At 41.3% G+C, this 20202-nt stretch overlaps 3 protein-coding genes across 3 annotated transcripts in view; 2 read left to right on the top strand and 1 right to left on the bottom strand.

Moving 5' to 3' along the window:
- The window catches only part of LOC114303254 (farnesyl pyrophosphate synthase), a 116825-nt gene that overhangs the window by 30634 nt on the left and 65989 nt on the right, over positions 1-20202 (bottom strand). The window lies entirely within an intron of this gene.
- Positions 1408-16403, top strand: LOC114303220 (uncharacterized). The gene is made up of 8 exons (XM_082884506.1): positions 1408-1540; positions 2402-2557; positions 13941-14047; positions 14149-14190; positions 14277-14364; positions 15609-15708; positions 15937-16037; positions 16134-16403. Exons 2-8 carry the CDS (start codon positions 2427-2429, stop codon positions 16255-16257), a joined length of 693 nt encoding a protein of 230 aa, XP_082740632.1. The 5' UTR covers positions 1408-1540; positions 2402-2426; the 3' UTR covers positions 16258-16403.
- On the top strand, positions 4611-6369 carry LOC114303228 (uncharacterized). The gene is made up of 2 exons (XM_028248365.2): positions 4611-5573; positions 5661-6369. The coding sequence occupies exons 1-2, from the start codon at positions 4923-4925 to the stop codon at positions 5889-5891; spliced, it is 882 nt and encodes a 293-aa protein (XP_028104166.2). The 5' UTR covers positions 4611-4922; the 3' UTR covers positions 5892-6369.

The following is a 20202-nucleotide window of genomic DNA, read 5'->3' as shown; positions in this document are numbered from 1 at the left end:
TAAAATGTAAACCATATTTAGAGAGATAAAAATTACCTCATAATTAGACCAAATTGAACAATAAATTATCGGGGCATTTACACAACAAGTCCTAATTTATGAATCTATATTCCATAAAGTCCTAACTAAGATTTTTTAGACATTCAAGTTCTATTAAATTTTTAATAGTCGAAATTATCTTTCAAATAATGATTATTCATCATTTATGATTATATATAAAGGAATATGATGATTTGACATTTATTTAGATTTTCAAAACTTTAAAATATCAACATTCAAATTGAAAAAGCTAAAAACAATTATGTGTTAAAAAAAAAATTCCTGAAAAAGTTGAATTTTATTTTTTGTGTAGAACTGAAAATTTTGTGTCTATAAATGAGCATGCCGATGGAACATTGATGTGTAAAATGTTTTAAAATTAGAAAAAACTTATAATGTTCTTGATTTTATTGTATAGTTGAACCAAACTAATAAGTAAAATAACAAAAACGTTTAATCTCCTGCTCTGTTTTTTTCTCAGTTAGTGAAACAATTATCTGAAACATTATTATGCAAAATTGATAATGTTCTTAATTTTAAAAATTAAGAAAAACTGATAATAATCTCAATTTTATTAAATAAGACTTATTGATTCAAAAAATATTAGATAAGATCCAAATTATCATAATATTTGTAAGGGCAAATTACATATACACCCCTCCAGGTTTGTCAAAATTACAGATACCCCCCTGAGGTTTGAGAAATTACGAATTCCCCCCTGAATGCTATATTTCCATAAGAAATTAGGGGGTAATTTGTTATGAAATATAAACCTCAGGGGGTAAATTGTTATGAAAATACAAACCTCAGGGGGCGGGATGTAATTTCCGAAACCTCAGGGGGTATCTGTAATTTAACCAAACCTGAAGGGGTGTATATGTAATTTGCCCTATTTGTAAATATGATTTTTACGTAATTAATTCTAAATTATATTTTGACTACCCATTAGAGTTCTCGAAAGTCAATACCCATTTTGAAGAGACATTTGAGAAATATATAATAAAAAAATATAAAGAAAGTGTATGAAATAAAAGATAATCCTTCTAACTTTATTTTTATTTTCATCCTATATTTTATTTTTTCTTTTTCGTGTTAGATAAAAGGGCAAATTACATATACACCCCTCGAGGTTTGGCTAAATTACAAATACCCCCTGAGGTTTCAGAAATTACATCCCGCCCCCTGAGGTTTATATTTTTATAACAATTTGCCCCCTGAGGTTTATATTTCATAACAAATTACCCCCTAATTTCTTATACAAATATAGCATTCAGGGGGGAATTCGTAATTTCTCAAACCTCAGGGAGGCATCTGTAATTTAGCCAAACCTCGAGGGGTGTATATGTAATTTGCCCTAGATAAAAAAATCCAGACAATCCAAATAACAACCGACCCGGTACTGTGTAATGGGTCGACCTTATTTCCCCTATAAATAACAACAGCAGGGCTAGGGATCTGAACTTTTCGGTTCAATCGTTCGAGAGAAAACTCTCAGACCCAGGTATGCCTCTCTCTCTCGCTCTCTCTCGATTGTATGATATATATTTGTATATATTACTGATTATTGATTGATTGATGTATAATTGTTTATATGATCTTAATGTCGTCTCAGATTACTTGTTGCATCGATCTGTCCTGGCATTCGTATTTCCAATTTCGCCTTCTCTATAATAATTTTTTTAGGGTTTTGATAAAAAAAAATTTCCCGATTGTATAAGAATTAGCTATAAGGATTGTGTTTAGCTTCTTGTAATTTATAAATTTGGGAATAATGAATGAGAAAATAGCATTTGTGGCTTGATTGGTTTATTATGAAGTTTCGAGTTCTATCTAGATTCCCTATGTTGTAGTAATCAATCTTAGGAACGTTTTGGGTCTTTGTTAACAGAGAAGCTGATTGAAAATTTTCTTACAATTATATGTTATTCCATTTTTGTTGATTTTTTTAAATATATTGTTTATATGAGTATGCTCTCACGGTTTGCTTCTTTTGATCAGATTGTTGAACCACTGATGTTTATCTAGGCTTGTTTTCCAGTTTGTTGGACACTGCATAGATTAAAAAACATTTGAAATAATCACAGATTTTGACAAACTAACACCATGACATTATTAAACACTATCACATGATTATTTATTTTTTATTTTTTACTTTTTATTTTGGTAATGCTAGACCAAATTGAAAGGATTCTGGAGTTTAACATGGAGGGAGAGTTGGTGTTGGGTGGATAAGTAATTTGATGCTTTATTGCTTTGCTGTTTGTTTTGGTACTGCAGTGATGTCTTATTTTTGGCCTTTCCTATTGCTTGTAGAGGTTTTATTGAAATGGAATTTTTAATATACCTGCCTCTTTTTTTTCAGATATTGTGAGGGATATTTATAAAACATGACAACTGCAGCTCGACCCACATGGGCACCTGCAAAAGGTGGTAATGAACAAGGTGGTACTCGAATTTTTGGCCCCTCGCAAAAGTACTCTTCAAGGGATATTGCATCTCACACAACTCTGAAACCCAGGTTGGCCTTCTGTGCTTGATGTTTTGTATTCATATTTTTGTTACTTATTTTAGGTTTATAACGCTTCTGAGGTTTTTTGTTCCAAAATATGAGGATTCTTGAACATCGGTATAAATGGATACCCAATTTCAAGTCACGGCATCATAGATGTTTTCATTCGGGGATCGATGAAACCTTATTCCATTGCAATTTGCAGTATAAAAGGATATACACGGACTTTAAAAAAAAAAAAAATTAAAAAATGTAAGTATGTTAACGGTGTCAACAGAAAAGGTAAAATTACCACAGTTCATGTGTAATTTAGATTCCCCCATCACACCCTCAGGTTCTTGAATCCACAATGATCTCATGTCAGAATTTGTTTGTTAATTGTGTTAATAGAAAATGTAAAATTACCTTGTTACAACCCTTGTTATCTAAAATATTATTTAAATTTAGAAATTAGTTTTATTAATAAAATCTTCTCACTTCCTCTTGTCATCCAACCCATTGAATCTCTCTCTCCATCCCTTCCAGCCCTACCACGAAAAACCACTCCACACTACAGCTCTCTCTTTTTTTCACCCCACCTCAAAATTGCAGTTTCACATCCCCCAACCATTCTCTCTATCAATCTTGTGCACTACTCCAACGTGCTCCAATCAATCTCCCCCCCCTCTCTCTCTCTCTCTCTCTCTCATCTGCATGATATGTATAAAAGGTATGGAGAAGTGGTTTAGAAATACTCTTCTGATCCTGGGGAGAGCTCGTGATCTGCTGATAGTCACCTAAAAAGGAATAAACACTCCGATCGGGGGTGCCGGAATTAGCACTCCGACGGACAAGTCAGTCTTTACACTCAAGAATGCTTGTATTCTAAGTTAAGCACAACAATTCTCACATACCTCTCTTATTCTGTCGCTCCGTTATTTATACTTGTTCCCTTGGCCTCGGGGCCAGGCCCACTTTTCACTCATCATCCTCTTATATCTATTCGGCCTATCTGTATTATTCGGCATTCTGATCGTGCAGGATAGAGCTGTGTAGTATCTGTCTTTCAGAGTACGCTTCCGACTCTTCCAATTATCCGGCTTTCACAATTTTCCCCCAAACACTCCACTAGCATCAGTTAGACGGCGTGTTTGGCTTCTAGTCTGGGCAGTAAAAAATTCAGCGATTAACCCTCTTCCCGATGCGCGTCAAAATGCGTACATGGTTTTTGGTCACTGCAACACTTTCCCGCCTCATTCGTGCTTCTCTCGCATTTATTACGATTTGAAACTTCAGTCCCTTCGAATGCATGCTTTTTCGAATATTTAAACCTCCTGGATTGCTAGTCGGTGTCTCTCTTCCAACGCGTTTTTTGCGACTCCTCTCCGTCTTCTTCTTTGCCTTTCGTAAGTTTTCTTCTCTTCTCTTTGCAACCCTATTTTTCGTATTTATCTTTGATTTTAGAATATCCTTGGGTCCTTACTAGAATGGCTAAGCATTTGAAAGACTTATTTTTTGAGGGTCGAATTTCTGGGTTCTGAAGACATTTCTCTATCTCTGATGATGTCCACTTATCTCTAGTAACGGGCAATACCCTTGATATGGAGAGGGACAACCAAAATACAATCGTCTTTCCTCTCCTATTCATTGCGGAGGGCAGAGTTTGCTTTCCCCTGCACCCATTTCTTAGGGTTGTCATTCGCTATTAGGGTTTGATTCCTTCGCAACCCAATGTGAATTTTTTTTGAATTGTAATGGGAATCGTAGAGTTGAACCGGCGTCTCGGGATCAATCTTGGCATTCCGGCGATTCGGCGCTGCTACGCTTTAGCCAAATCCTCCGGTTGGCTCGGGCGTTATTTTCTCAGGACTAAGGACACCGACCATCACTTGGTAACGATGCTTGCCAGCTCTGGCAAGCGAGTTGATGATGTAATGGTCAATGTCCGAGGCAATTGGGAATTCAGCGAAGGCGAAGATTGCCTAGACTTTATTCCCAGACGGACGGGTGAACCAGGCTACCGTATAACTCCTTGTTTGTTGATCTTTCTTTTATTCGGCTTTTTCTCGAAGTCTAACCCTTTGTTTTTACAGGCAATAAGTTGAAGAGGATTCTGACCTCGGCTGACGACGAAGTCCTTGCGGAAATTAACATTGCACTAAAGTACTTCGGCCGTCCAAACGTACATAAGCAAGGGAGAGCCGCCCATATTCTCCTGCGGTACGAGCCTACCTATACTACATTCTCGGCCGCGGACGACATTCCGATCCCAACCGGCGAACAACACTTTACAGTTTTTGTCTTCCCCAGCTTCAAGACCCTCAGGCAAATTGGTCTTGAAGCTTCTGATTCGGAGCAAGACTTAGAGCCGGTGCTCGAAGTAGTTGCCGAATCAATGAAGGTGTTCGCTGCGGAGGCCGAAGAGGTTGACGAAGCTCTGAAATTAGCGTTTGCGGTAGCCGGTCTTAACCAGCCTAACTCTCCGTCCACTTCGGGTCGGGCGGAGTTTTCCTTCGGAGATATTTTTACAAACTTGGGAGATCTACCCGGCGTTTTTTCTAAAGGCATGGCTGGAGAAAATCTCACGCAGATGGCGAGAAAAAGAAATGCCAAGCGAATGGCCGCCCGAAAGAAAGCCGAGGCCACTCGTTTTGAGCCTGCCCCAGTTGAATCTTTACAACCGATTACTGGAGAAGAAACGGCTCAAGTTGTTGTGGCCGAGATGAAGGGGGCTAAACAGCAGGTTACGGAAGAACGGCTGGTTTCAAAAGAGCGGGGCGAAAAACGTTCCGCCGAGGGAGAGGTCGGCTCAGAGGATAGCCCTGCTGACAAACGGCCTCGCTTAGAGGAATCCGACATGGTTGTCCCTTTCGTTGTTCAACCAAAGATCAAAGACACGCCAATCTCCTCTGACGCATCTGTCATGAAGGATCTAGCCGTGGCGTTGAGCTTGGCCGCCTCAGTTTCGCTACTGGCTAACAAGGCCACCTTTCGAGAAGAGCCGGATTTGGTAGCTATAGCGTTCGCTGCCCAGTCGACCCTTATGGTATGTATACGATACTTTTTTTTTTGCTCGTTTGGTTTGGTTTGCATACGATATTGCTTGGTGTGGTGATCCAAACTTGTTTTGCAGACGGTTGGAAGGATAGCTGAACTAGGCTGCCGGCAGCGTAATGCCATTGAAAGAATTGGCCGCTTAAAGTTTGAAGCTGAAGGTGAAAGAAGCAGGGCCAAGTTCGAGGCGATGAGAGCCGCAATGGAAGTGCTCGAGCCAAAGCTAAAAAGGAGAGGGCTCGGACTGCTGACCAACTCAGATCCGAAGCCGAGGATAGGGCGAACGCGAGCGAGGAGTCGCTCAAGTTAGCCCAAGAGGCGCTTTCCAAGGCAGAGGCCGAGTTAGAAGAATTGAAGGCGGCCAAGAAAAAAGCCAAATCTGAAGCTTCTACGGCGCTAGAGGCTGGGAAGAGCGCCGCCTTGAAGGAATACGTAGATGAAGTCCCCAAATTTGAGAATCGGGGATTCAAACATGGGTGGCTCAAAGCCCTTGCTGTCGCTGGAGTTACATTGGCCTTGCCAATTCCATACGAGCAAGTGGACATTGAGCCACTTGAGTCTGATCCCGAGGATTGATCTGGGAGACATTCTAGTTTTATTAGGTATTTTCAATTTCAATGTACATTTTTGTTTAGTGGATTCTTGTTAGTTCAAGGTAATTTTCATGTATAAATTAGTTACTATCTGCGCTCAATTTATTAATGAAAATTTCCTTCCCGTTTCACTATTACTTGTACGCAACTTTTGATATTAATGAAGAGTTTTGCCTTCCATTACTTTGGATAAAATGGTTATTGTCCGTTGTGCCTTCTAACTATCAATTGAATAGTAGTGTAATCTTGGCAATTATATTAGTTAAACTTTAATTTATCCGAACAAGTAAATCGACTCTTGGTGCCGAATAGGACTAGTAAATCGATTCGTGAAGCGGTTGCGGCACTCAAGTCGAATAGATTGATGAATTCGTCCTTCCCCCATCTGGTTCATGAACATTAAATGCCGAATCAGACAATATTGATGAGTCGATTCGTGAAGCGGCTGCGGCACTCAAGCCGAATAGATAGATGAATCCGCCTTTGCCCTAGCTGGTTCAGGAACATTAAACGCCGAATCAGACAATATTGATGAGTCGATTCTTGAAGCGGCTGCGGCACTTAGACTGAATAGATTGATGAATCTGCCGTTATCCCAGCTGGTTCATGAACATTAAACGCCGAATCAGACAATATTGATGAGTCGATTTGTGAAGCGATTACGGCACTCATGCTGAATAGATTGATGAATCTGCCCTTGCCCCAGCTGGTTCATGAATTTGTCCTTGCGGAAGTTAAGACTGCCGAATAACAGTGTTTGATGGGGGCACGACTCGGTCGGCGCCGGGCTGTTGGGGTTTCGATATTAATGAGATTGCCTCGGTGGCGCTGCCCTTGTAGGGAATAAATGAATGAAGGTTCTATCTATGTGCTCAGTGAGCAACTCAGTCCAGGTCTTTGATAAAGAATAAACACGTGCGAATGTTGAATAGACTCTTTTTTAACAGCAAAGGGAAAGTGAGGACGCTAGCTGAGTTGGGCGAAGACATGAATCGAAATGGCAAACCTTCGCGCACGGGAGGTAGGATTTCGAGGGATCGGGAGAGACGTGAATCTCCTCGTCGTCGAAGTAGGTCACCTAGGAGGGACAAGAGCCACAAGGCAACTCCCCGCAACCCCATTCTGAAGGGAGCCCGGTGCGAACCCACGCCCATTGAGTTTTGCAGTCTTCGTGGGGAATAGACCCATGACAGATGCGAACTCGATCGTTCGAGATTCAAGTGTGGCAGTCGAATTTGCTCGACAGATTTTTCCTCCCGAGGTCCAACAGTCGATGGTAGGTCGGCAGGACTTCGAAGTGTTTCGTGAAGGCATTCACGGTGCGGTGAAGGGGCTCTACACCGCCTACGAAATCGGCATGCGTCTCTGTGCTGCCCGCCGAGAAATAGAGAAGAGGGATGAATGCATCCGAAGCTTGGAGGCTCGTGCGGAGGCAGCTGAGCATGAGCTGAGGAAGGTCAAGGCCGTTCAGGCACAACCCGTCGGACAGGCACAACCCGTCGGACAGGCTAACCCAATCATGGAAGAAAGGGTCACCCAGCGGCTTATTAGTACCGCACTCGTCGATCGCGATACGGCGAGCATGTTCGCGATGGAATCCGCAAAGGGGAGGGCCTATGAAAAAGGCTTCCACGAAGGCCGAAAAGTAGGGATACAGAAGACCAAGGAAAAGCTCGCCGAGGAAGTTTGCCGATGCGAAAATCGTGGATTTAAGCATGGCTGGATCAAGGCGTTTCAGGCTGAAGAAGCTCTCCGAGCAGCGGGCGTCGACTCGGCATTGCCATTGTACCAACATAACCATTTTCCGTTTTCCGCCTTTGAAGTCGAGCAGAGTGAGGATGAAGGCGATGTCGTGTAAAAACACTCAATGTAACGTTCGAAAGCAGATCGCGTTCATAACTATGTAATTATTGCCTGATTGAATAAAATGTTTCATTATAATTTGCATTCAGCACACACGTGTTTGCATGTGTTTCATTGTATAAACATTGATCGGCCCGAGTGAACTAGGCATTTTAATTTCGAATGGTTATATGCCGGCTTGTCATGAGCATTCTTCATTAAGTATATATTTGGCATGTGTCGCGCACGGTCCATTGCGCCGATGAGGTTCCGAATTCGGAGGCTTAGCCGGCCCAAAGGGGTAATGCACTAGGGGCTCCAACTCCGGAGACAGTCAGCCCATTTATAATTGCTGTTTATATAATTAGGCCATTTTAACTCCAAAAAAGTCAAAAATTAGTACATGGAGTGGCTGTGGCCAATATCGCTCGGCGTCCGTCTTTTGGGATTGTGTTAATGAAATCGCCTCGGGGTCATTGCAAGGATTTAGAAATAAATTGCCTCGGACTTTTCGCTCTAGTAATTTCGCTTATTGTGTTCAAACTCGATTTAAAACGATTTTGTTGCGTGGGGTTAGATAAGTGAATGTCAATTGGAGTTTTCTTCAGCAGCAGGGAAGAAACTTGGACTTTGGTTGAGCTTGACATTGCAATGAATCGCAGCAGAGAACCCACTCGCGCGTTTAAAAAACGGGAAAAACGTCAGCCTCTAAGTCGTCGAAGCAGATCGGCCCAAAGGGAGAAACAATAATGGGGGAGTTCTCTGCAACCACCACCGAGAAATGAGGCCGACGTAGCGCCGCAACCGTTGAGTATTACTGTTTTCGTGGGGAATTCCTTTCTTGTCTTGGATTTTGGCCTTGACGTTGTCTATGGTGTCGAAGCTCTCCACCTTGAGAGTGATTGTCTCGCCGGTGTGAACATCGTGGATTCAAGCATGGTCAGATCAAGGCATTTCAAGTTGCGGATGCTATTTGATCAACGGGTGTTGATTCGGCGTTGCTGCTGTACCAATGCGACGCCGTATGAGAATCGATATTGTAATGCTTCGAACGCGGATTGCGTTTTTGTAATTACTGTTTAATCGAATAAAATGTTTTATTTTAAAAGTTTATCTCATTCTGAATTTTTATATGGTTAATTAAGCATCTTATTTTGTATGCCGGCACGTTTTGTCTTATTCATGCGGTTGTACTGGCTCAACCTACATATCCCTGCCTTGATGTGTAAATGTTTTCATTCTGGGGGACTCTCCGAATTTGGAATATTACTCGGTCCTTGAGGGTCGCCCGGTGGCACTATCTGGTTAGCCGAATTTTGAAGCTTTATCGGCCAAAGACGTCTTGTGCCGATGAGGCTTCGAATCTAGAGGCTTTTTCGGCCCAAAGATGTCATGCGTCGATGGGGCTCCGAATCTGGAGACTTATTTTGGCCAATCGTGATATCCACGAAGGGCGCTCCGAATTTGAAGGCTTAATCGGCCCAAAGACGTCATGCGTCGAGGGGGTTCCGAATTTGGAGACTTATTTTGGCCAATCGTGATATCTACGAAGGGCGCTCCGAATTCGAAGGCTTAATCGGCCCAAAGACGTCATGCGCCGATGGAGCTCCGAATCCGGGGCTTTTTCGGCCGAAAGACGTCATACGCCGATGAGGTTCCAAAGCCGGAGTCTTTTGGGCCAAAGACGTCATGCGCCGATGGCGCTTCGAATCCGGAGTCTTTTTGGCCAATCGTGATATCCACGAAGGGCGCTTCGAATTTGAAGGCTTAATCGGCTCAAAGACGTCATGCGCCGATGGGGCTCCGAATACGGAGACTTATTTTGGCCAATCGTGATCTCCACGAAGGGCGTTCCGAATTCGAAGGCTTAATCGGCCCAAAGACGTCATGCACCAATGGGGCTCCAAATCCGGAGACTTTTTGGCCAATCGTGATATTCACGAAGGGCGCTCCGAATCCGGAGGCTTAATCGACCCAAAGACGTCATGCGCCGATGGGGCTCCGAATCCAGAGACTTAGTTTGGTCAATTGTGATATCCACGAAGGGCGCTCCGAATCCGGAGGCTTTTTCGGCCCAAAGACGTCATGCGCCGATGGGGTTCCGAATCCGGAGACTTTTTGGCCAATCGTGATATCCACAAAAGGCGCTCCGAATCCGAAGGCTTAATCGGCCCAAAGACGTCATGCGCCGATGGGGCGTCGAATCCGGAGACTTTTTGGCCAATCGTGATATCCACGAAGGGCGCTTCGAATCCGGAGGCTTAATCGGCCCAAAGATGTCATGCGCTGATGGGGCTCTGAATTCGGAGACTTAGTTTGGCCAATCGTGATATCCACAAAGGGCGCTTCGAATCTAGAGGCTTTTTCGACCCAAAGACATCATGCGCCGATGGAGCTCCAAATCCGGAGACTTTTTGGCCAATCGTGATATCCACGAAGGGCGTTCCGAATCTGAAGGCTTAATCGGCCCAAAGACGTCACGCGTCGATGGGGCTCCAAATCCGGAGACTTTTTGGCCAATCGTGATATTCACGAAGGGTGCTCCGAATCCGGAGGCTTAATCGGCCCAAAGACGTCATGCGTCGATGGGGTTCCGAATCCAGAAACTTAGTTTGACCAATCGTGATATCCACGAAGAGTGCTTCAGGAGCAATGCCGCGTACCTAATTTTCCATCAACCGGTCTCCTATCATCCGGAAATACCTTCAGGAGCAACTTTCCCAACTTGTAGCGGCGCAGCTGAACGCATTGATCATATGTCCTGGCAAGCTGCCACTGGTATCGCCTAGAGCTTCTGTGGCTTTTCGCTAGGGAGCCGTCCGACGTCGTCGAGGCTGTTTCGATTCAGCACTTCAGTGGAGTTGACCTGCGACTCCGTTGGTGTCTTTCCAGAAAGGAGATAACATGTTTGTGCGGATTGTCGGGAACCACGGATCTGCTCAATGTCGTGTTCAGTTGGGAAGTGTAGGAGCTGATGATAGTTGCTTGGCATGACCTGAATACGATGTAACCAAGTTCGCCCCATGATGAGATTATACGACAAAGGGAGCTTGACGACCAAGAATTCCGCATCCACTGTTTGGGAGCCCGCTCGAACGGGAAGTGTGATTTTCCCCAACGGGTACTCTGGATTTGCGTTGAAGCCGAATAATGGATGAGGAGCCGGAGACAGGTCTGATTTGTTGAAGCCGAGTTTGATGAAGGTCTCGTAATACATAACTTTTGAAGTGCTCCCCTGGTCTATGAGGACGCTTTCAACGGTAAATCGGTTTACGTGTAGTTCAATGACCAATGGATCAATATGGGGGAGTGTTATGCTGATAAAATCGAAATCGTCGAAGATAATATTCGGAGCTTCGTGGGGCTGTTTCGTTGGTGTGCGTTGCCTCTGAGGGGGCTAACTGAATTGCGTGTACGGTACGTGGCGTTGGAAGGCTGTATATCATATGAATAACGCCAAGCGGAGGTGAGTCCTATCGAAGGGCAACTGTTTTGATTGCGCTCTTTCGGACATGTTGCTGGAGCCGACCATCTTGAACCAATTCCTCAATGTGGTCTTTCAAAGCATAGCAACTGTCCGTTTCATGACTGTGATCTTTGTGATATTCACACCACCTGTCCTGCCTTCTCGTGTCAGGGGGTCCAATCATTTTGGACGGCCATTTGAAGAACGGAAGGTATTGGATTTTGAACATAACTGAGCTGATTGGCTCTGACAGCTCCTTATATTTCTTGTCGGCACGCTTTGTGCGCCTGCTATCGACCTGCAGTTGCTCATTTGTTCAGTGTAAGCATTGATCGCTTGATCGACGAGAATCCCGTTTCTTGTCTCGTTTAGCTCGTTGTCGTGGTTCAAGACTCTGAGGTGGTATGGAACTTTTTGGCTGAGCAATTTCAGGAGGGGCCGTTTTGTTGGCCATTTGTCCAACTTTAACCCGCAAGGCGTCGTCTTCCACTTTGCAGTATTCCTTAACTTTCTTCATCAATGCCCAGACTTTTTTGGGGGGCCTTCTTGTCAGGGAACTGCAGAGGGCACTGTCTAGGTGTAATCCCATTTTGAAGGCGGTGATGACCATTGAGTCGTTGCAGGCATCATCAACAAGATTAAAGCACTCCCAATATGGTGCCGAATACGCCCTTAGTGTTTCTCCTAGCTGGATCTGCATTGCCCAAAGAGAGTCGGTTTGTTTCGGCTGGACCTCGTTAGTGATGAATCTGGCCCTGAAGGATTTCTGTAATTGGTGGAAAGTTTTGATCGAAGCCGGCTCCAGTTTATAATACCACCTGACAGCCAATGGTCCCAAACTGCTGGCGAATATTCGGCACATAAGGGCCTCGTCAACTGCATGCAATGTCTTGGCTTGCTTGTAGTGGCGGATGTGGTCGGTGGGGTCTGATTTGCCGTCGTACAAGGTGAATGACGGTGCTTTGAATTTCTTGGGTAGCACCGCCATTGCAATCTATCGTACGAAGGGATTGTGTTGATCTTCGTACGAACTATGCCTCCTTCACTTGTGCCTTATACGGGGACTTTCTTCAGAAGAACTGGTAGTTTTAGGTTTCCCCTTCTTCCTGGGCTCCGGGGATAACGAGTCGGAGCCGCTATCAGTGTCGTCTTGTCGGGCTCGAGGTCGTTGACCACCTGCCTTCGGAGATCGATCCGGGTTTAGGCGTACAGCTTGTTTGGACTTCGCCACTTCCAAGGCCAAATCTTCACGAAGACGTTCGTTCTCCGCAATCATGTTCTCCAACCTTTGTTTGTTTCGCTTTGTTTTGCTTTGCTTGTTCCATGATCGCTTGCATTGCTTCATGCTCTGGAGTCGAGGGTGAGGCGAAGTTCAGAGAGCGTCTTACGGGGATGGCGTCCGGTCCAAGCATGTTTGATGGAGTGAGGTCGTCTCTTTGCGTCGTTTCATCAGTGGCTATTAGAGGGTCTTCCATTGCGCCCGCCATGAATGTGTTTGAATATTCCCACAGACGGCACCAATTGTGGAGAAATGGTTTGGAAATACTCTTCTGATCCTGGGGGGAGCTCGTGATCCGCTGATAGTCACCTGAAAAAGGAATAAAAACTCCAGTCAGGGGTGCCGGAATTAGCACTCCGACGGACAAGTCAGTCTCTACACTCAAGAATGCTTGTATTCTAAGTTAGGCACAACAATTCTCACATACCTCTCTTATTCTGTCGCTCTTTTATTTATACTTGTTCCCTTGGCCTCGGGGCTAGGCCCACTTTTCACTCATCATCCTCTTATATCTATTCGGCCTATCTGTATTATTTGGCATTCTGATTGTGCAAGATAGAGCCGTGTAGTATCTGTCTTCCAGAGTACACTTTCGATTCTTCCAATTATCCGGCTCCCACAAAAGGTTATATAACAATATTAATATTTAACCATATCTTTGTGTTTGTGTCCTAATTCAGATTTTCCATATCATGTTGTGTTTTGCAATTTCCACCCCTTACCCCTTTCCTTGGAACCAGGACATTGTGAATATAATTATTTGGCAAACAATTTCAAGTAAAAGATAAATGTATCTGAATCAGAGAGGTCACATTTTCAGTTTGCCAGAACAAAAGACGAACACAACTGAAATGAGGGGTGGTTCTAAAATTGAATTAGCGCATGAGTTTGCAAAAACTCTCTGGCTGAAACTGATGTAGATATGGGGAGCCCTCTATTTATCGGATAGAAGTGAACACTTTCTGACTTCAAATACTAGTAGGCATTGTGTGTTCTTGGGTGGGGTCTGGTAGTTAGACCGATGAACATTGAATCAAATCAAACCTTCTCTCTCTCTCTTGTAATTCTTTAATATTTATGTGAACATAGTAGTACTTCTATCGCATCTTTGCATTTATGCAAAGCTTTTCTCTTTTCTGATCCCTGTCTAGAGTCACTGATTGATGCCTGTTGATGTAGAAAGGAGGGGCAAGACACCCATGATGAATTGCAGAAGAGGAATCTCCGTGAGGAGTTGGAGGACCGGGAGAGGAGGCATTTCTCGTCAAAGGATAAGTCCTATATTGGTAGAGAATTTTGATCATCCTTCTTATTGGATGTTACTTCCTTTTACTATCTGTTGAACTGTATTTTGTAATTGTTTTATGTAAATTATTTGTGGTTGCAGATGATAGAGATCGTAGAAAAGGGGGCCACCTTCTACTGGAAGGTGAATACTACTCGCCATTCTACTTTGTGTGCCAAAAAACTAGGTATATATATTATTAATAAACTAATTTTATACTTATTTTACAGGGTCAAGGAGGGATGCTGAAGATCGTCTCATTCCACGCAATGTAGATGCTGACGATGCCGATGTGGAAGTTAAAAATGATGATGAAAGGTTGTCATTCTCAAACTTGCATGTGCTAACAAAAGCTTATACCAATGGCTTGATTTGTAAGATTAAATTGTCTGACAATTAAACTTTTGTGATTGTTGATTTATACTTGATTTTTTAAAATCTGTAACAAAAAAAAATTATGGAACATTTTAAGAATATTATCTTGAAGGGTTTGGATTTTGTCAAGTTGGCTGTCCAACTTGAGAAAACAGTTGGGCTTAGTTGACCCATTTTGGGGCCGATCTTAGTGATTTGAACCGTTCACTTTTTAAGACTCGTTGAGTAGAATATTTATGCAAAAAATTCAAATAATTAAACATTGGCAGCTCTATGTTTGAATCACATTTCTCTTCAAAAAATGGATGACAAAAATATAATTTCAAGAATAGTCATCCATTTTTTGTAATACAAATGTGATTCAAATATATAGCTATCGATTTCTGATCATCTTGATTTTTTACATGAATATTTTACTCAACGAATCTTAAAAAGTGACCAAATCAGATTACCGAAGTTGTCCCCAAAATGGGCCCACCAAGCCCAAACTATGCTTTCAAGTTGGATGACTAACTTGAGAGAATTCCAACCCTATTTGGAAATCGATCCTTAACTGTGAGTATGGATATAGTCAAATTTGTTTTGAAAACCGGACCGGTGAGTGAACCGGAAAAGTGAGCGGGTGGATGTGTCGCTGGATCAACCGCAGGTGAACTGAAATCAAACCGTGATATCATATTTATGTCATAAATAATTTTATAATATATTTGTAAAAAAAATGAAGCTCAAATAAAAGAAAAAGTATATATATATATATATAAAATAAACAGACTAAAACAAACTTATAATGCCATTGTTTTAGTATTAAAAGCAACAGATGCATAAATAGCTTGGTGGTTAGCATTTACAAAACATTTCCAAAGGTTGGATGTTCGAATCCTTTTTACCCATGGTTTTGAAAACCGGACCGGGCCTGACGGTCCGGCCGGGTTGACTTGTCGACCGGCTTGTTTCCGGTCCGGATTATCCCACATAACTGTTTATATTGAAAACTCAGTTTGGACCAATTGAATTGCCAGTTGAATCGGCAACCCGCTTAAAAACCCTCCATTGAACTGCTGGGTTGACAGCAACACAAAGTTGATTTTTTTCTCCCAACTTTTGATTTTATTGTTCTTGATGGGCTCTTGGAACCACTTTCTATTTGGATTTTGTTATTACTGAAATGTCACTATTTTTGTGGTTAGTGATGATGAAGAGGACGATGATGATGAGGATGACACGGAAGCTCTCTTGGCTGAGCTTGAACAAATAAAGAAGGAAAGAGCAGAAGAGAAGCTCCGTAACGTAAGCTCTCTTCCTTTGCTGTGTGATTTTTGAATCAAATCCACTTGAGTGATTTTTCCACGTACCAGTTGCAGTGAGATTATTATAAATTTTTGGCATTGGCAAATTATACATGATTCAAAGCAGTAGATTTTGTCCATTAACGCTAGTCCTCTGAACTTATTAATGGTAATGCATACTATGCATTAGCATTGCATATAATTACTGAACCATATAATGCCTGGACAGGATCGACAAAAGCAAGAAGAAGATCTTAAGGTCAAAGAAGCAGAATTAGTACGCGGAAACCCTCTTCTTAACAATCCAACGTCTTTTAATGTCAAAAGAAGGTTAGTTGCCTGAAGATTAACTTCCCTCTGGTTCCAAATGGATGCTTATGAGTTGGGTTGGCTGATATTTTTATGTTCTTGTTGATGTTTGCTTAGGTGGGATGATGATGTTGTTTTTAAGAACCAGGCTCGTGGTGAAACCAAGGCTGTCAAACGATTCATCAATGACACTATCAGGAATGACTTTCACCGCAAATTTCTCCATAAATACATGAAGTAACTCCCGCCATGGGCGGAGCTGTGCATGAAGTAGTGGGTTCAATCGAACCCACTGAACTTTGAATTTTTTTTTAGAATTGTGTAATATTATATAAAAAATTTAATGGTTGAATATAAATGAGACTTATATGGATATCATTATAACAATCATTGTGTATGTCACACATTAGATGTTATGTGAAAATGTGAAAATATGATGAGTGTAGTCTTGTTGATATAACAAATATCATCTTTGCAAAAAAAAATTTTAATAATAATAAAAAAAAATTATACATAATTTTTGTATAAAATGATGTGGCTTTTTACTTTAAAATAAAATATTCATGAAGATGTTTTGTAATTTATAACATCATTTTGGGAAAATTATTTTTAAAAAATTCAACAATTTGAGGTCTCAATTTTTTAATTTTTTCAATTTAAATCCTATACTTCTGAATTGATTTGAATTAGTCTTATACTTCTGAATTGATTTAAATTCAAATCATCAGTTCATCTCCATTTCAAAGCACTAACGGAGAACAAAAAAATAATACATGTGGCACTCCTTTATTTGTTTCTCAGTTTATATAAGCTCTTAACTGCTAACGGAATCACACCAAATTTGAAACTCATCTTATCTACATGCCACTACATCACAACCACACATCATAAATCTTACCATACATTTCACCATTTGAGGTACATGTGTGTTCTGCCCTTGGATGGCTGCAAATTTAGGTAGAAATGCAACATTTGAAAGAAGCTACGTGTTGGGGAGGCTTTGTTGTACGTGTTTTTTGGTGGGGTGTGGTGGGGAAGAGGTTGGTAAGACAGCAATTTGATGCTCCATTTGTTTTGTTAATTTTTTTCCAATGTTTGGCATGATGGTCATCAACAAAAATAATTTATTTTTATTTTTAATTTTTAAAGGTAGATTTTTTTTATAATTAAATTTAAGTCTTATTCACTATTGTCACCACTATTTTGTTATTACTGTCTTGCCTCACAAACATTAATTTTACCACAATCACTAGCCAAGGCCTTGGCAAGGCCGGCCCTGGCCTAAGACTTGTGCCTTAGGCCTAAAATTTTGGCTCAAAAATAGGGTTTCCAAATTTAGTAAAATGTTTTACACCTAATTTTTTTTTATTTATTTTAAGATCAATTTAAAGGGCTCCAAAATATTTTATTGGGTTCATGTATGGTTTAACCCATATTTATTTATAAGTGTAGTTTGGTCCATATTTATTAAAATGAAAATATATATTAAAAAAAAAAAAGTGTTTGGGTCCAAGAAGAACAATATATGGGCCCTAATTTTATTTTATTTTTTACCTTCTTTATCTATTAGATTTTAGTGGAATAAATAATTTTGTCCTAATTTTTTTACCTAGGTCTTTATCAGTTTTAATTGGATAATTTTTTTGCCTTAATTTTGTTTCATTAAATTGTTTTGTTTATAATTTTAATGATTATATGTGCAAGTAAATTTTTTTTTTTTTTTTGTTACAAACAAATAAAAAAGTTGTAACTTATCATTTTATCTATGATTTTCTTTTTTTTCTCAATGTAAGAAGGGCTCTAATTTTCAAAATTTACCTTAAGCCCCCTAAATCTAATGGCCGACCCTGGGCCTTGGTCGACCCTTATCTAGGTTGTTAGGTCCCTAAGTCTTGTCAATTCCACAAACAAACTTGTGTAATCGAGTTGTAATTTCTGTGCTGTTTTGTGTTGCTCGCTCGAGCAAAGAAGTCCTCGCTCGAGCGAAGGACTGCGTCTGGCTACAAACCTGAAAGAGGTCATTGTGCGCTCGAGCGAAGCATTGGAGGCTCGAGCGAAGAACTGCGTCTGCGTACAAACCTGAAAGAGTTTATTCCTCGCTCGAGCGAAGACTTTATGGCTCGAGCGAAGGTACTTATGGAAGTCACGCGAGATAAGCTTCTCGCTCGAGCGAGATAAGCCTCGCTCGAGCGAGCTTCAGAATCCGAAATTCTATAAGTAGTTGGTTTCTCCAAACTTTAGGATTACTTTTTTGAGATCTACTTTGAGATTTTCTGAGGTTTTCTTGTGGAGAGATTTTTGTGAGTTTTCCTTGATGTTTTGAGAAGAGTACTTCACCCATGATCTAAAATACATACATCAAGGAGTTGGTTACTTTAAATTCAAGAGAGAGTTCTCTTCGGTGGATTCCGAAGATTCTAGCGTATAGCTTCAAAAGGCGTTTGATTCTATACGTAAGTGAGATTGTGGAATCAACCTCAGGATTGATCAGTTCCGAGACGAAGTCGTGGAAAAAGAGTTACAGAAGATTCGAAGACAAATTGACTAAGTTGGGTAATTTGTATGATATCTTTGTAATCTTTTTTACTTCAGTAGTGGATTGATTAGTGGCGTTTCGCCCGTGGTTTTTTAATCACAGTTGGAGGTGTCCAATTGTGGTTTTTTCCACGTAAAAATCGTTTGTGTCGATTTATTAATTATTCTGAAAAAACAAACAATCTAAATCACTTTCGTAAGTACTTGTTGATTTAGATTGTGTGTTTTGGATTTCTGGGATTTGGAATATTTTAATCTTGATCTAATCACGAATCACTTAGAATTTTCAATTGGTATCAGAGCAGGTCACTCTTTTTTTAAAAAAATATAGGAGTGTGATTTTGTGTGACTAGTGATATGGATTCTATTCGTGAAGGTAACTCGACCCATAGACCGCCTTTACTCGATGGTACAAACTATTCGTATTGGAAAGCTCGTATGAGAGCATTTTTAAAATCCATCGATGAGAAAGTTTGGCACAGCGTAATCAATGGGTGGAGTGAACCTACTGTCATCGTTGATGGTGTTAATATTCCTAAACCCCTTGATAAATGGGACACGACTGATTACCAAAACTCGAGTTGGAACAGTAAGGCTCTCAATTCCCTGTTTTGCTCCGTCACACTTGAAGAATTTCGTCGTATCTGCACGTGTGAGGTAGAAAAAGAGGCTTGGGACATTCTAGAAACGATTCACGAAGGTACTACTTCTGTCAAAAGGTTAAAACTTCAACGTCTCACATCCTCCTTTGAAACCCTTTTTATGCGCGATAAGGAGACGTTTGATGATTTCTATGCAAAACTTAGTGATATCGTGAATTCCTGTTTCACACTCGGGGAAAAAATCCCGGAAGCTAAAATTGTTGGAAAAATTTTGAGGTCTTTAACCGAGAGGTTCCAACCAAAAGTGACAGCCATTGAGGAGGCTCAGGATGTTGATACCCTCAAGCTTGATCAATTGGTTGGAAACTTGCAGACTTATGAAGCCCACCAGATTTCAAAGAAAAAACAAAAAGAAAGTATGGCTTTCACTAGTGCTCATGAGTCTGCAAAAACTCCGGAGGTTGAATTTGATTTAGAGTCTGAAATGACGGCTATGCTTACTAAACAATTTAAAAAAATTTTGAAGAAAAAGAAGCCTAATTTCAGAGACCCTATTTCTAAAGACAAGAGTAATGAAAAATCCAAAACTTTTCCACCAAAACTTGCTTCAAAAACTGAAAAGAAGATTGTAAAAGGGCAAGGGGTCAAGTGCTATGAATGTCAAGGTTTTGGTCACATTGCCCTTGAATGCCCTTCGAAAAAGAATCGAAAGAAAGTCTATACTGTAACTTGGGATGATGAAAGCGGGTCGGAGCAAGAACCCGAAGAACCTGAATCTGGAGAAGACGGGGATAGTGCTTTTATGGCATTTTGGTCCACTTTCACTCAAACTCTTCCAAAGCCAGCGGAGTTAGCTCGTGGTCAGAACCTGCATCATGCTCCTACTTTTGATGGGAGTAACTACCTGTTTTGGAAAATCAGAATGAGGGCTTTTTTGAGAGCTTTTGATCCAGAAGGCTGGCAGGCCATTGAAGAAGATACAGACAGGGCTGACAATCCGAGCAATCTGAGAGCCCTTATCACTATTCGTGGAGCAATTTCTGCTGAAG

Source organism: Camellia sinensis, chromosome 8 (genome assembly GCF_055761805.1).
Source record: "Camellia sinensis isolate YWXY chromosome 8, ASM5576180v1, whole genome shotgun sequence".
NCBI lineage: Eukaryota > Viridiplantae > Streptophyta > Magnoliopsida > Ericales > Theaceae > Camellia > Camellia sinensis.
The sequence above is the reverse complement of the archived record's forward strand: the minus strand, read 5'-3'. Positions and strand labels throughout refer to the sequence as shown.